At 39.9% G+C, this 16,801-nt stretch overlaps 2 protein-coding genes across 2 annotated transcripts; one reads left to right on the top strand and one right to left on the bottom strand.

Moving 5' to 3' along the window:
- Positions 1–4,947: 4,947 nt before the first annotated feature.
- LOC117538595 (tripartite motif-containing protein 16-like) lies at positions 4,948–7,471 on the bottom strand. Its single transcript, XM_034204448.1, has one exon. The coding sequence runs from the start codon at positions 7,429–7,431 to the stop codon at positions 5,770–5,772; it is 1,662 nt and encodes a 553-aa protein (XP_034060339.1). The 5' UTR covers positions 7,432–7,471; the 3' UTR covers positions 4,948–5,769.
- Positions 7,472–7,485: 14 nt separating this feature from the next.
- Positions 7,486–9,249, top strand: LOC117538585 (tripartite motif-containing protein 16-like protein). Its single transcript, XM_034204432.1, has 2 exons — positions 7,486–7,542; positions 7,789–9,249. The coding sequence occupies exons 1-2, from the start codon at positions 7,486–7,488 to the stop codon at positions 8,725–8,727; spliced, it is 996 nt and encodes a 331-aa protein (XP_034060323.1). The 3' UTR covers positions 8,728–9,249.
- The last annotated feature ends 7,552 nt before the right edge of the window (positions 9,250–16,801 follow it).

Genomic DNA, 16,801 nt, shown 5'->3' with positions numbered 1-16,801 from the left:
AATATAATGTATGATGTCCTTTATTTTTTTATGTTTCATGTGGAGCCTATATGCTGCAGGTCTCCCTTGAAAAAGAGATCTATGATCTCAATGGGACCAATCTGGTTAAATAAAGGTTTGAAATTAAATGAAAATGGTGTGTGTGTGTGTGTGTGTGTGTGTGTGTGTGTGTGTGTGTGTGTGTGTGTGTGTGTTGCAATGTAGGCTAGGCCTAATCAGAATCATTTCAAGTCCAGATTCAATGTTGTTTGCATAAGTAGGCTATATTTTTTGTTTCGTTTATTTAATAAGTTCATTTCAGGACAACTTTGGGAATTGTGTTTGTTTGTTATGAGTTTTAAATAGATTTTGAAAGTGGAGATAGAGAGAGAGAGAAGCAGCGCTGTCTGCTTAGTTGCAATACTGTAGCTTATGCAATTTAGGCCTATAAATTGTTTATGTAACTTATGTGCCAGTGTGTCCATGGTTTTGAGTCTGTGTGTGTGTTGAGCGCAGCGCCGTCTGCTTTTTGCAGTACAGTAACTAAAGTAGGACTAAGCATACCGGTAGTTTCTGTGGACCTGTCTGCCCGTTTTGTGAGTGCACTGCGCACATCCCAAGTGGCATTGTTTGGGATGACCTAATTAAAATAGCATCCCCCCAGTAAAAAATCCCCACTACACCACTGTTCATAACAAACGTTACGTGGGATAAAATACGTTTCCAGCTAAACGTAATTGAGAATGCAGTTTAGTTCTGTGGGAACGTAATTTTTAGGAGACAGGGTTGCGTGGTTGCAGACGGGCAGCTGTCGGACCAGATCGTTGATGGACTGAACCCGCTGCTTGTTGTCTGGACTCTCTGCACAACAGAAAACACAACATTTATCAAAGTGAATCATCTGGATTCATCAAAGAGTCTCATGCCTCCTTCTGTTGTTTCACTGACTACTTCCACATCCACAACATATGCAGATTGTTTTACTTATTCCAATTAAAAGATAATATGTGTACTAAGATGTTTACAAAGATATTTAAAAAGAGTATTTATTTCTAAAATAATCCAGTTTACATGCAGCCTTGCTATTGATGCTTACTTTCCCTCCTTATCAACTTGCAGTTAACGAGCCTTATCACTGTTTTGCAACAACAACAAAACATCTACCTGTTTGCTAGGCTGTGTTGCAAAATGTGGTAAAAAAAACCAAATTGAAACGCATATTCTGAAAGTGCTATATGTCCAAAGAAAGCTAATAAAATCGGAATAACATCAGCGTATAACATATTGAAACTTAATATGCTGTTGACATGACCCTAGTCAGTGAAACAATGATGATGTATTGTACTTAACTGGAGCAAAAAAAAGGATTCAATATCTTACTGCAAAAGCTAAAATATCTATAAATGCTAAATTAAGTATTCAAGGATCTGTAACAAAAATATCTCCATACTGTAAGAAATTCCTTGAAATAAAAGGATAATTGAGAAGAGAATAATTCAGTTATGGCGCATTTCCACTGCAGCGCGTAGCACGGTTGAAGCGTGCCGTGCCAAACCCGCAGGGGCGCGGGAAGGGGGGGGGGTGCTGAGGGCGCTGCAGCACCCCCTAGCAGCAGGCAGGCAGTGCGGAGCTCCCCTGTCTGCACATTTATTTTATTTTTATTTTATATATATTTATTTCATTTCATTGTGCCTGAGATTATATTTTATATTATATGTTATTATTGAAATGATAATTTAAAACTATATAATAAATAATTTTGCTTCTGGGAAGAAAAATAAAAAAGATGTGGAAAAAAAGTTTTTTGTTAGTTTTTAGTTGGCTACTTTTAACGTGACGCACAACACCACAAGTAACTCACATGGCGCAAAAACGTACTGTATCTCGGAATTTTTTCTCTCTAAAAACGCTAAATCTGCAAAATCATGTGCATAATCTGTATAGCCTACTGGTTAATATCATGTTTGTGGTGTTTGAATTATTATTTTATTGTTATTGCTGCTGCAGCCGTGCATCATCTGTGTAATATGTAGCCAATAAATTCCACATTGTTGGTAAAATAATATTTTACATCTTTGTAGTGTGTGTGCTAGTGCTTTTGGGCATGCTCTATAGTGCCCGTAATAGTATTCACTGGAGTCCATTGTTATGCTGTGTGTGTGTGGTTTTGCCAGCCCCCCCCCCATTGGTGCGTAATTAGCACATCAGACACCACCTCAGCACCCCCACCCAAAATAACTTCCCGTGCCTCTGCAAACCCGGCCCGTGTTTTGTTGCGTTTCCACTAGTGGTAGTCCGGCTAACGGGTACTGTTTCACAGTTTTTCTGGCCCTCCAAAATCCAGGTTCTTTCCGGGCCAACAACCGGGCTGAGTCGGGCTGAATATGCTAAACTAGAGAGAGAATCGCTGGCAAGGGGGCTACAACTACAACAAGATGAACATATTTGACCGTGATTTAATTGTAATACACGTTTCAAAATGATGCCGAAGAACAACATACTGATACCGGTTAGTAAAAACCATGAATTAATGCTTTGACAAGTCTGCAGACAGACGGCAGGCGAAAAACCTTTTTAAAATGCGTGTGTTTGAATGGAGTTCGGCTAAGCTAACGCAGTATATGCTCCGACCGTCCACACTCACAACAACGGCCTATACAGACATAAATAAACCAGCGACTGTATTCGCCATGACACAGGCAGTCTGTGGTTTGTACTTGTTTAACTTTTGTCTAGTTTCTGAACATTACATTACATTACATTATTGCATTTAGCTGACGCTTTTATCCAAAGCGACGTACAATAAGTGCGTTCGACCAACAAAATACAAACTTGAAGAAAACAGAATCATATAAGTACATCAGGTTTCATAGAGCAAAAGTATTTCAAGTGCTACTCAACTGGCTTTAGATAAGCCAGTCCTTTATTAGTATATAAGTGCTTTGTTATTAGTTCTATTGCTCGAAGTGGAGTCGAACAGATATGAAGAGCTGTGAGCTCTGAGTGCTAACAGCTAACGGCTGATGTTGTAGTGATGTGTCGGTCGCGAACGAGCCGATTCTTTTGAACGGCTCTTTGGTACGAACGAGGGGAACCGAGTCGTACTTGGTGAGAGCCGTCCTTTTTATCGTTGAATCGTTGGTCCGCACTCACTGCCTGCCAAAATCCACTCGCCTTTTAAAAACCTTGATTTTGTTCCCCAAACGTATGCTGGTAGGTTTCAGCCATAGGTTTCAGCACGAGGAGTGAGATGGGGTGGGTCTTAACGGAATACGCGCGCGAGAGAGAAGTCATAACAAGTGACAGGACAGGTAGACGATGTGTTTTTCGGATGGAAAATGAGCCAAACGCGAAAACGCAGCAGCACTTGGATGCACTTCAACCAAAACCCAGGCAGTGATAAAGCGCACCATTTGTAAAGGCAAAATATCCTTTAAAGCAGGGTCAACAAATAATCTCCATTGCCACTTAAAAACACAGTATCTAATATTAAGAGTTGCGTGAATTTCATTCAAGGCAAGGCAACTTTATTGAGTTACAGAGGGTAAATGTAAAGTAGTAGGCTACATTAATAGCCGCTTTCACACCAAGTATTACTGACATGAATGACATGGATATGGCGCCACCTTGTGTCATGTTTACAATGCAGATTATTGACATTAGGTCTGGCAATACAGTCAATCATTATCCTGGTGATTATTTCGCAGATAAACCTAGTAAACCTGCCCCCTTTTAAAAAAACGTGTGTTTTTCCATTTCTGGAAGTTGGCAACCCTATTAGAGAGGCTTCCTGGTGTTACAGACAGTAGACTGACTTCAGAGTTAATGCGTGAATGACTGCAGATGGTGTTGGTGAAGCTGTGTGTTTCACGTACTGATTGCGCTGATGAAGTCGTGGAAGAGAGCGTAGGTGAAGAGAGGCTCCGGCAGCTCTCTGAAGTACATCTTTAAGCTCCAGTGATCACATGGAAGTCCTCCCACTTGGAGTCTGACAGGTTCACCTTTGATATATATTTATTTTAGTGCCATGCAGGTTGAAACTGTCACAGAAGAAAAGTGTTGAAGTTCTATTTATTGTCTATTGGGCAGAAGTGTTATCAGCTAAATGCACTCAGGTATTAAAAGTAAAAGTATTCTTTTATATAAGAGTTGTATTATACAATATTATAATATCTTGTTTTCATCGTGAGAAAATACATGAGTTTTTTTAATGTTGGACACATTTTGGAAAGTACTGAGTCAATTTGTAGAACATAGATATCATATAAACACATGCATTTGTATAAAAAGCAACTACTTTTGTCAAATAAATTAAGTGCATTAAAAGCCTTGAAGTACAGTGGTGAAAAGTAGATTTTCTCAAGTACGTTTTTGAGGTACTTTGTAATTCTACCCCACTACATTTATTTAATACCTTTTGTTAATTTGCAGATTTGTATTAATGATGTGGAAGTAGAAGTACCCGAATTATACTTAAGTAGGCTACATTACTTGAGTAAATGTACTAAGTTACTTTCACCATTGTTAACTATGCAACTTTCCTTCTTAGAGAATGGGCTTCCACAAGTATACACATTTAAATGTAGTTAAATACTCACCAGAGAAAGCTGGTCTGTAAGGATTTCTACGTAGTTTCATGGAGGCAGTTGTAGTTAGACTAGAAAATGCATTTCCGGCTGAAAATGCGTGTGAATGCTGTAAGCTGCGCAAATTTGTTGCTGAATTTAGCTGAAAATGCAGAAAAAGCTTAATATTTGAATAGTTGAATGGTTACTGTAGCTGCTTTTAGCTACAAACTGCTGAACTTAGCGTACAAATGTAGAAAAGTGAAATGATTTGAATGAAAATTGTTAAATGTTATGGCACCTTGGACATAATACAAGAGGAACATCCTTTTTTATTTTTGAAAGACAAACCTTTATTAATTATCCAAACATTTAATTTGATCACACATTCCATCAGTAAAGTCTGTTCAATGATTTCATGATCAGATTCACTTCATCCACACCATACATGTGATTAATCTCAGCTATTTAAAACAGAATAATACATGATTTCCTTATTGATTGTTATCATGATAATTAATGTTCTATAAAACATCAGAGTACCCACTTTCTATTTGGATAACAACAACAACAATTAGTCTGCAAAACAATAACTGTAATATTATACAATTTATATCCAAAACAAGCTATTGACAGGAGAATAATAAATGATTTACTTATTGATTATGATCATGACAGTAAGTAATATCATTTTAAATAAACATGTTATGATGAAATAAGTGTGATAACCATCTGGGTACCTCATTTGTTAGTTAATTTGGGCAACAATAATATTTAATCTGTCAAAATAATACATGTGATTAGAAATGTCTCTATTGTTTTAGAAAGTGGCCAGAATAAAATATCTAAAAGGAAAGAAGCTCTGGTGCTTTCTCTCCTAAGACTCATGCTTTACAAGAGAAACAACAACATGAATCAAAAGAAATATCCAACAAATATTCAGAGCAAAGTTTACATTTCCATGCAGAGAAATATCAGTTGAGGTGAACAGAAACCCTCCTGAGCAGTGACAGCCTCCATGGCTACACAGACACAGGAAGGAGCACCGCCTGAAGAAACTCCAACATCTACAGAACAACTCATGAGAAGATGTTAAAGCACATCCCATCATGTTTGATTGACAGCTGATCTCTGTGCAGTTAAGACATGAACACTCAGCTTTCAGCAACAATGATGGACACACAATGAGTTTAAGAAGTAGAAGAGTTCCTCAAATGACTTCAGGCTATTTCAGTTTACAGAACTCAGCTGAGGTTCCATAATCATAACAAAGCCGAACTCCAGCATGTAGCGGCTGAGTGAATGTGGTCTGGACTCTGTGGAGGAGAGTCATGGTTTCAGAGACGCTGTAGAAGGACAGAATACCTGCTCTGTGATCCAGGTACACTCCTACTCTGCAGGACAGAGGACATGAGACGGGAGTGATGATACTGTTGTAACGAAATGAATAATATTTTTGGTCACAATCTAAGGACCAATATGTGTCATTGTTTCCAAATCCACTTTCATCCCCCCAACCTGCTCTGCTGATATTCTTGTATGCGACTGCTACACGAACTGCTCTCCCTCTCCGCTCCACCTCCCAGTAACAACGTCCAGTCAGACTCTCTCTACTCAGGACCTGAGGATAATTAGTGAATCTGTCTGGGTGACTAGAATAAGGCTGTGGTTGTTTCTTGTATGTTGCTTTTCTGCTCCCCTCGGATAATACCAGCTGTGTGTGTGCTGTGTTTGGATCCAGTGTGATTCCCTGTGAATATTTTAAGAACCCAGCTCTGGTGGTGGGCTCTGCTGCTGACGGTAAAACATCCACTTCAGTCGGTGAGACGTTCGTCCATTCCTCTCTCAGGACGTCCTGTAGTTTGTCTCTGACTGCTGACAGGGCCGCCTTCACGTCCTCAAAGTAGCGCAGAGGACGGATGCTGGAGGAGTGTGTAGGTTCACTGAGGGCTGGCAGTGAGGGGTAGCTGTGCAGAAACTGGTTGTGATCCTCTGTGTGAGACAGCAGCTTGAGCTCAGCGTCTCTCCTCTTCAGCTCAGAGATCTCCTGCTCCAGCTTCTCCTGGAGCTCTCTGACTCGACTCACTTCTCTCTTCTGCTGGGATTTGAGCTGCAGCTTCACATCAGAGCTTCTCTTCTCCATGAGACGGATCAGCTCAGTGAACGTCTTCTCACTGTCCTCCACTGCTTTATCAGCAGAGCCATTGACGGCTTGCACCTCCTGCTGAAGCAGCTTCACCTCCTTCTCTCCGTCCTGGATTCTCTGCTGGATGTTTAGTCGACTCCCCTCCAGCTCTCTCTGCCTCTCAGTCCTCTCTGCTGCAGCTGACACCGTGTCGTGGCCTTTGTGTTCGTCCACAGAGCAGAGATAACAGATACACTGCTGATCAGTGCGGCAGAACAGCTTCATCACCTCGTCGTGACGAGAGCACATGCTCTCCTGCTTCTTGGAGGGCTCCACCAGCATGTGTTTTCTAAAGACAGGTAATTCATAATGAGGCTGGAGGTGTTTGTCACAATAAGAGGCCAGACACATGAGGCAGGACTTACAGGCTCTCAGTTTCCTCCCAGTGCAGACATCACAGGCCACATCTTCAGCTCCAGCATAGCAGAGGTCAGCAGGAGCAGGTGGGGGTCCAGTCTTCTTCAGTTCCTCCACTAAAGCTGCTAACATGGTGTTTTTCAGCAGGACAGGCCTTGGTGTGAAGCTCTGCCTACACTGAGGGCAGCTGTGGGTCTTCTTCTCATCCTCTCCATCCCAGAAGCCTTTAATACACTTCATGCAGTAGCTGTGTCCACAGGTAGTCGTCACCGGATCCTTCAGTAGATCCAGACAGATGGAACAAGATAAGATTTCCCGGTCCAGCTGAACTCCTTTCTGCGCCATTTCACCTCTCAGTGGGAGCGAGTGTGTGAGTTTCACTTCCTGAGAGCTGAAACTATGAGCTGTGATCTGAACAACATGTGTGTGGGCGGTGAATTTGGCCTATCAGCTCTTGTACTTTACGTTTTGGTTACACCCATTCTCCACAGTGTGGATCTAAAGGGGAGGAACCAGGAAATACAGAGTGGAGCTGGCTGTGTCTGAGAGCAGGAAGAAGAGGGAGGGCTCATTAAACTCTGACTCATTCCAGGAGGAGCAGACACTCTGAACTGTTTCCTCATTCACAAACGGAGCCTTGCTTACAACCTGCTCTACATTTGAAAGCAGTCTTCAGCTGAAAAATATGTCCTGTCCCCTCAGGCTGAGCTGATCCGTCTCATGGAGAAAAGAAGCTCTGATGTGAAGCAGCAGCTCAGATCCCAGCAGAAGAGAGAAGTGAGTCGAGTCAGAGAGCTCCAGGAGAAGCTGGAGCAGGAGATCTCTGAGCTGAAGAGGAGAGACGCTGAGCTGAAGCTGCTGTCTCACACAGAGGATCACAACCAGTTTCTGCACAGCTACCCCTCACTGTCAGCCCTCAGTGATCCTACACACTCCTCCAGCATCAACATCCGTCCTCTGAGCTACTTTGAGGACGTGACGGCGGCCCTGTCAGCAGTCAGAGACAAACTACAGGACGTCCTGAGAGAGGAATGGACCAACGTCTCACCGACTGAAGTGGATGTTTTACTGTCAGCAGCAGAGCCCACCACCAGAGCTGGGTTCTTAACATATTCACAGGAGATCACTCTGGATCCAAACACAGCACACACACAGCTGGTATTATCTGAGGGGAGCAGAAAAGCAACACGCATGGGACAACAACAGTCTTATTCTCGTCACCCAGACAGATTCACTGTTTATCCTCAGGTCCTGAGTAGAGAGAGTCTGACTGGACGTTGTTACTGGGAGGTGGAGCGGAGAGGGGGAGGAGTTCGTATAGCAGTCGCATACAAGAATATCATCAGAGCAGGGAGGTGGGGGGAAAGTCTATTTGGAAACAATGACAAATCTTGGTCCTTAGATTGTGACCAAAACAGTTATTCATTTCGTTACAACAATATCAAAACTCCCGTCTCAGGTCCTCCGTCCTCCAGAGTAGGAGTGTACCTGGATCACAGAGCAGGTATTCTGTCCTTCTACAGCGTCTCTGAAACCATGACTCTCCTCCACAGAGTCCAGACCACATTCACTCAGCCGCTACATGCTGGAGTTTGGCTTTATTATGTTGGAGACACAGCTGAGTTGTGTAAACTGAAATAGCCTGAAGTCATTTGAGGAACTCTTCTACTTCTTAAACTCATTGAGTCCATCATTGTTGCTGAGAGCTGATTGTTCATGTCTTCACTGCAGAGATCAGCTGTCAATCAAACATGATGGGATGTGCTTTAACATCTTCTCATGAGTTGTTCTGTATGTTGGAGTTTCTTCAGGCGGTGCTCCTTCCGGTGTCTGTGTAGCCATGGAGGCTGTCACTGCTCAGGAGGATTTCTGTTCACCTCAACTCATATTTCTCTGCATGAAAATTTAAAGTTTGCTCTAAATATTTGTTGAATATTTCCATTGATGCATTTATATTGAGTTCTTTCTCTTTGAATGCCTGAGTCTTAAGAGAGAAAGCAGCAGAGCTTCTTTCATTATAGATATTTTATTCTCACTGCTCTGGAAAAAAGAAGATACATTTATAATGACGTGTATTTTCACAGACTAAATGTTATTGTTGTTTCCAAAATCGACTAACAAATGAGATACTTTGATGTTAATAAAATGTGTGTGATCAGAAAATGTCCAGTTACAGTTTTTTTCAGTTTCTAACACACACATCTCACATAAAGCATAATTATTTAAACTCTCACTCAAAGAGCAAAACCTCAGCTCAAATCTCCAAAACTCTAAACACACTTTCAGCTCTGCACCCAGTTTGCAGTTCAGCTTGGCACTTTTTGCAAAACACTGCACACGGTTCTCTAAGTAAGACACAGACATCTGATATATTCACTTGTTTGCCATTTTCAAAACACTGCCATTAAAAATTCTACACACATGAACCAAGCAACAAACACACATGTACTAATGACCGTAAACACCAAACTGCTTTATTGTTGACTCAGCAATCAGGATGTAAGCACTAGAAAAAAGGCTACACTAAGAACGTTTTACAACAACAACTGATATATGGACAGCAGCAATAGGGAGAGAGAGAGGGAGGATAAGAGAGAGAGGGAGGAAAAGAGAGAGAAGGAGGATGAACTGAAGTCAATTGAAGAGATATTTGCAGCATAACGGTTGAAGCTGTTTGACCGTCAGGCTACAGGTGATGCTTCTTCTGCATCTTGATAAAGGAGCTGAGGTCAGACCCAATTGGTGGTTAAATGCAGACTAAGCACTTTTCATTAGCAGGGACCACGCCAAAACAGTGTGATGTTTGTAGGTTTATTACAAGAAGTAACACATTAATTGATATGGAGGGAGTGATGGGATGTTCTGGTCTGGGAGGACGTGCTGTGGTCCGTGCAGAGGGAGACTCAGAGGGTTCCGTCTCCGGCATGATCTACTCGGGCTGATTACGGGCATTGTATGGGTAGAAGGGATGAGGGATGTAGGGATGAGGGGAAGTAGGGATGTAGGGATGAATGCATCAAAATACACTGTTCCAGCATATTGATCTGTCTGGGTGCTAAAAGTGTTACCATCCATGCAAAAACAATAAATGCAAAATATTTTTGCGATGTGATTTAAAGGTGGAACGGCATATCAGCTTTTACGGCAAAAGGGGGTAACTAGCACCCATTGGGGAGCCATGATAAAGCGGTTAATTTTTTATGTCGTTCTCTGGTGCCATCACTTTGGGCTTTGGTTTCAAGAAGATGACACAGCCGCTCCACCGGCGGTGCCCTTAGCAAAAAATCTATAAAATCCTATAGAATCTTGTACAAATCTATAGCATGTTATAGAACATAGTCGTATTTGTAAGCCATGCTAAAGAATTCTATAGAATACTATAGAAATCTCTAGATCATTCTGTAGAATACTATAAATGTGTACTTTTCTATAAACTTCTATAATTAAAACTATAACAATCTAAAGAATTCTATAGGACAGAACCGACTCATGACATATCTGTAGAAATCTATAGAAATCTGTAGAAATCTATAGCATTCAAAGAAAACATGCATGAAATGTTCTCTCTGATGCAACCTATACTAAATTCTATAGAATTCTATAGAATGATATAGAATGATATAAAACTCGTCTTTAAATTGGAATAGAGAAAATCATAGTAATCTACATCATTTTGTGGAACTGAGCTGCTTTGCAAAAGCTGTACGGGTAGATCCCTTTGAAATCTTTACAACTGTATACTGGATTATGTGCCCAATTAAATTATGTAACCTATACATAACCATATACAACCATACAACATATTGGAATGGAACTCTAAACTGAATGAATGTCACTGTCCTTGTATTCTGATGTAAATGCTCCAGAATTTCTGTGACTGCATCTGTATGTATACGTTGATCACTTTTGTTATGCAACTAATTATCTGTTACAACTGGAGATTAAAGCTAAGTGACATATAACAATATATATTGTTAGTGTGAGTCTGTTACAAACAACTCATTGGAGTATGCAGTACTCTACTCTGTTTTGCAGTCTATTACACTGTAAAAAAAGATCGTAATTTTACAGGAAATAACTGTAAATGTTTATAGTAATTATCATGTTTTTTTTAAATAACTTGCAAAATCCTGTAAAATGACAGATATTAACTATAAATTAACAACCCAAAACATTATTTTAAGTATTTTGAGAATAACAACAAATAACGTTTATTTCCTTTTTTTTTACAGTAAATTTACTATATAATATTTACAGTATTTTTGCACTTTCAGAAAATACATGCAGATATTCGTACAATAAAAAGTATTATCTGTAATTAAATATGTAACTCGTAATATAAAAGTGTATTACTATTATAAGACTTTAAGATATTTCTTTGTAATTTTAAGGTAAACATAAAACTGTCAAAAAAAAGCGTCAAATAAAAAAAACGGAAAATGTAAGTAAAAAACATTTTTACATAAATCATTTTCTCAATATTCGATTGAATCCACCACAAACACAAAATATCCAATGTTGAAACAAAAGTAAATAAATATGTTTTTCATTAAATTCCTAACTTACTATATTGTAAACATCTACTTTTATTTATTTATTTATATATTTATTTGGCAGGGACAGTGCACATTGATTGACATTTCTGTAAGTGCGCCAGAGTTAGCCAACAGGCTATTTTTCGTCTGTAGTCCCTGGACAGATGTTAAAAGTCATCCTAAAAACAAAAATTAACTTCAAATAACAGGTAAATACAATCAGTAAAACAACATTCAACAGAGATACTTATATTATGATAAAAGCATATATAAAAACATAAAAACTAAACTAAACTAAAATACACAAAGCAGACAGATACAGGTCAAGGCATATGTACAAACAGAGCGTGGTAATGTACAGATTGTATCAGTGTTGACAGAGCTGACTTTCCACTAACCATGTTTTTAAGTTAGATTTAAATAAACTGCAGGTGTTTTGTTCTCTAATCTTTACTGGGATTGAGTTCCACTGTTGTGCAGCTTTAAAAGAAAAAGAAGATTGGCTGAATGAACTCTTCCTTAATGGAACAACGCAGTCTCCTCTTGTTACAGCTCTTGTTGACCGAGTTACAGGTGTGCGTATGGTGATAAAATGTCTGAGCGGAGGTGAGTTAAGGCCGTGTATTATTTTGTACATGAGGCAAGCATTTGCATATCTCATTACATTTTCCCAGCTCAACAAGTTATATTTTGTGAGTATTGGGCAATGATGAGAATAAACTGACTTCTTATCTACTATTTTAAGTGTTTGTTTGTGTAATGATTCCAGCGGTTTAAGAGTGGTTGTGCAGGCATGTGACCAGGTTGTTAAGCAGTATGTGATATGAGATAGAACCATAGAGTGCATGTACATCAGAGCCGCCTCTGTTGACATGCAGTTCCTGGTAAACCTCAAATTGAACATACTGAATTTGACCCTGTTGCAAACCTTTTTCACCTGAGCCTTAAAATTGAGTCTTGAATCAATTAAGACCCCCAGGTATTTGTACTGTGAGACCACCTGTAGCCTCTCCCCGGACACAAACACATCTGGCTCAACGCAGGAGGACTTGGTTTTGGTGAAGAACATACATACAGTTTTACTGACATTAGTTGCAGACAGCATTGCTCCAACCAAGCTGTTACATGAACCATCTTGTTCGTCAGTTCATTAGCCACTTGTGTCAGACTGCCTCCGTGAACATAAATTACAGTATCATCTGCATACATTTGGATGTTTGTGTCAGGACATATCGATGGTAAGTCGTTTATATACAATGAAAAAAACAATGGACCCAGAATTGACCCTTGTGGGACACCTGTGGACAGCTCGAGGTTAGATGATTGATTATTCTGTACTCTGACATACTGAGAACGGTTGAACAAATATGATTCTATCCATTTAAGTGTTAGTGTGGAGAAGTTAATGCTGGATAGCTTAGATATGAGTTTTTTGTGGTTAACAGTGTCAAAGGCCTTCTTTAAGTCGAGAAACACTGCTCCAACAACACCACCTTTATCCATTTTGGATTTGATTTGTTCTGTGAAGAAACAGTTGGCTGTTTCTGTAGAGTATTTGGCCCTAAAGCCAAATTGCATTGGATGCAGAGAAAAAGCACTGTTATTCAGATGGTTCATAATTTGTTCAGCTACAAGTTTTTCAACAACTTTTGATACTGTAGGAAGGATACTAGTTGGCCTGTAGTTATTGGTAGACATTGGGTCTCCACCTTTAAAGATTGGGATAACTACAGCCGGCTTCCAGACATTTGGAAACATTCCTTGACAGAAAGAGAGGTTGATGATATTGGCAATAGGATAAGAAAGAGTTGTACTGAGGTCTTTGAGCATAACTGCATCCATACCAAATATATCCTTTGCTTTAGATGGTTTAAGGGATTTAATTACTCTTTTAACTTCTGCTTCAGTTGTGTTTCTTAAGCTGAAAGCTGGCTCCATTGTATCAATTTGACAATTACTTGTGCAGTCAGGAGAAAAACACTGTGCAATGTTAGCAACAGAATCAATAAAATAGTGATTTAAAACTTCAGCTACATCGCCTGGAGTGTTTATAAGCTTCCCATTTACTTTAAGTTCAAACTGTTTTCTTTCCTTATGTTGATGACCAGTTAATGTTTTTAACTGGTCCCAGATCAGTTTCAAATTACCTCCTGCCTTGTCTATTATAGTTAAAAAGAAATCTGCCTTAGCTTTCCTTAATTTCTTTAAAACTTTATTCCTAAGCATAGTAAAATGACTTCTGTCATGGCTTAATTTAGTTTTGATTGCAGTTTTTAAGACTAGATCACGTTCTTTCATTAGTCTGAAAATATCCTCATTTATCCAAGGGACAGTGTGTTTGTTATTTCTATGCTTGATTTTGCATTTGAAGTTGTTAATAGTCCTCTCTAACGTTTTTGAGAATATTTTACTGTCTTCTTCATGGTCTATTCCAGGCAAAATATCTTCCCATTTAATCTGTTCAACAGCATTTGTAAAGGTCTCATATTTGTTTCTGGGGATTCCACAAGATTCATATTTCCTAACGGAAGGGCTAAAACGCTTTTTGGTTAGTTTCCTGGTGACTAAAGTCATATTGTGGTCAGAAAGACCAGTTAACATGTTAAAGGATTTAAAAATTCTCTCTGGTCTGTTACTAAATATTAAGTCAATTTGAGTGCTGGTTGAATTTGTTATTCTTGTAGGTCCACTGATCAGTTGCACAAGGTCAAAATGATCTGATTTAGATTCTTTCTGGCCGATTTATCCTCCCAGTTAATGTTAAAATCACCCATTATAATAACTTCTTTGTTGAAATTACATTCTCTTAATAACTTCTTAAAATGTTCATAAAAAAGATTATTTGAAGATGGAGGCATATAAATTACAATAAGAACAAATGACATTTGTGGTGACAGTTATATTAACACGATAGTTTCCAATCCTTTACAATTTGACCACTGTATTTCATTGCAGGGAATACTGTCCTTGACATAAATCATAACCCCGCCTCCTTTCGAGCCGCGTCTATCTCTCCGGTAAATGTTAAAAACTGGTACGTGAAAGGCTGCTGTGGGGACGGACTCATGAAGCCAGGTCTCGGATAAACACAAAAAGTCTAAATTGGAGTCCATTAAAAGATGATGGACTTGCTCACATTTAGATTTGATGCTTCTTATGTTCAGATGTCCCCCTAAAAGGCCTGATGGCTTAGCTTTGGGATCCCAGACTGTTCTTGAGTTATTAGGCTTGTTTGAGACAAGCGAGACCTGCGCAGACCTGCGCAGTTGCGATCAACGTCTTGCTAGTGCGTTGCATGATGGTTAGTCATTTTGTCCGACTTGCTCTGGAGGCCGGAACTACATGAGACGTTGAAATCTCGCGGGACAAAGACGCCCGCAGCCTTAAGAGCGAGGCGCGGCGAGGCGGCGCAGTTCCTCTCCACGGGCTGCGGAAGCGAAATGCTTGATGGGAAACGACTCGCTGGTATCTCGAGCTGAGCGCTCATTGGTGGTTTTTACCACGTGCTGCTGATGAAACTCTCCAATTGGCTCGGCAAAAGTTTGTTGTTGTTTTGTGTCAGTTTTACGTCGCCACTTCCATTCACATTGTTCATCATTGTTCCACAATGTTTATCATAATGAAATTAATATCCATATATTGTATACTATACTTGCACTGCTTACCGTTTTCATACTTTATATATCTTAGCATATTCATACACACTGTTCATACTGCTCACAGGCTGCTGTGTATATCTAGCAGAGATGGGGACTCGAGTTTGTGACTCGGACTCGAGTCGCACACACAGAGACTTCAGACTTGACTTGGACTCCTGCTCAAAAGACTTCGGACTCCACTTGGACTCGTGTTTTGGGACTCGTGAACAATCATTGTGTTTTCTATTTTTGGCGTATTAAAGGTGGGGTAGGTAGGTACGTTTGAGAAACCGGCTCGAGATCGCTAGAATTTGAAAATACACAACCGGAGGAAATCTGCCACTTCCTCACAGAGCCCCTCCTCCAACACACACGAACGCGCACATGACCAATGAGGGCACGAGATAAGTTTGTGCCCCGATGGAAGGCTGACAGGCAGGTAGGCCATCCAGTTACTTTAGCCGGGCCGGCTATCGGGATGTTAAGAGCATTCCATGGAATATAACAAAAAGTGTATCTCGAGCCGGTTTCTCAAACTTACCTACCCCACCTTTAACATTAACATCATGGTAACACCATGGCGACCGGCGGCACACCTGCAGCTGTACCGCTTGTAATTAGGTTCAACTATAAAAACTTCGAACAAAACGCCGGCTGCACCAACAAAAGGAGCGCACACTGCAAAGTCTGCAATATTAAAATCAAGGATGCTGGTGCAACAACGTCAAATGTCATCAGGCACTTGAAAACTCACCCGGAGAGGTCAGTCACATTAACGCATATGGACGGTTAGCAAACATGTTTAGCTCAGCATCAGCTATGTAATGTTAACTTAGCTTGCTACTAGCTTTGTAACTGAATATTTGAAAAGATGAGTGAATGTTTGCTTGTCACACTTGTTTGCGTTGAGTGGCGTTGACATCCAACTCTTGACATGACATAAAAAAGGTCGGTAACATTAATCATTACGTTCCGCTGCCACCATCTACTGGCTAACGTTAAACGTAGAAAAATACATAGTTACATACATAAATACATCTGTCGGTTTATAGACAGGTTACAGGTTTATTGTTGACCACGTAACGTTAATGTTACAGGTTTATCAGGTTACCATTACACTGGGTTTGAGTGAGAGGATAGAGGAATATGTTTATTTATAGTAGACTTAAAAGATGTCATTAGAGACCCATTGTAATTAAACAATACGGTTGCAGAGGTCAAATTTTAACATTTGTGTCCACTGGCTAGCCTAGTGAATGTTGAAATGTTACCATCCACTCAATAGATTGCCATTGTTATTTGTGGCTGGTGCGTGCAACATACAGTACCAGCCACTTGCATGATTTACCAGCATTTGGCTGGTAAATGGTGTTAATGGTAGATATCTCTTTTGGAACAAGTCATGTTTTAATATCACCAGTTCAGTATATTTCAGATAATATTGCAGCAATAGTTTTTTAGTTGCAAATGGCACAGAACAAATGTTTACTTTGAAGTACTTTTAACACAGTTTCCCTGCGGGGGATTAATACAGTATTTGTG

Source organism: Gymnodraco acuticeps, unplaced genomic scaffold (genome assembly GCF_902827175.1).
Source record: "Gymnodraco acuticeps unplaced genomic scaffold, fGymAcu1.1, whole genome shotgun sequence".
NCBI lineage: Eukaryota > Metazoa > Chordata > Actinopteri > Perciformes > Bathydraconidae > Gymnodraco > Gymnodraco acuticeps.
The sequence above is the reverse complement of the archived record's forward strand: the minus strand, read 5'-3'. Positions and strand labels throughout refer to the sequence as shown.

Excerpts from the sequence above, each read along its gene's own strand:
- LOC117538585 (XM_034204432.1), top strand. The coding sequence starts at position 7,486 with ATGAGCTGTGATCTGAACAACATGTGTGTGGGCGGTGAATTTGGCCTA. Across the intron at positions 7,543-7,788 it reads AATTTGGCCTATCAGCTCTT|GCTGAGCTGATCCGTCTCAT; the intron begins GTACTTTACGTT and ends CTGTCCCCTCAG.
- LOC117538595 (XM_034204448.1), bottom strand. The coding sequence starts at position 7,431 with ATGGCGCAGAAAGGAGTTCAGCTGGACCGGGAAATCTTATCTTGTTCC.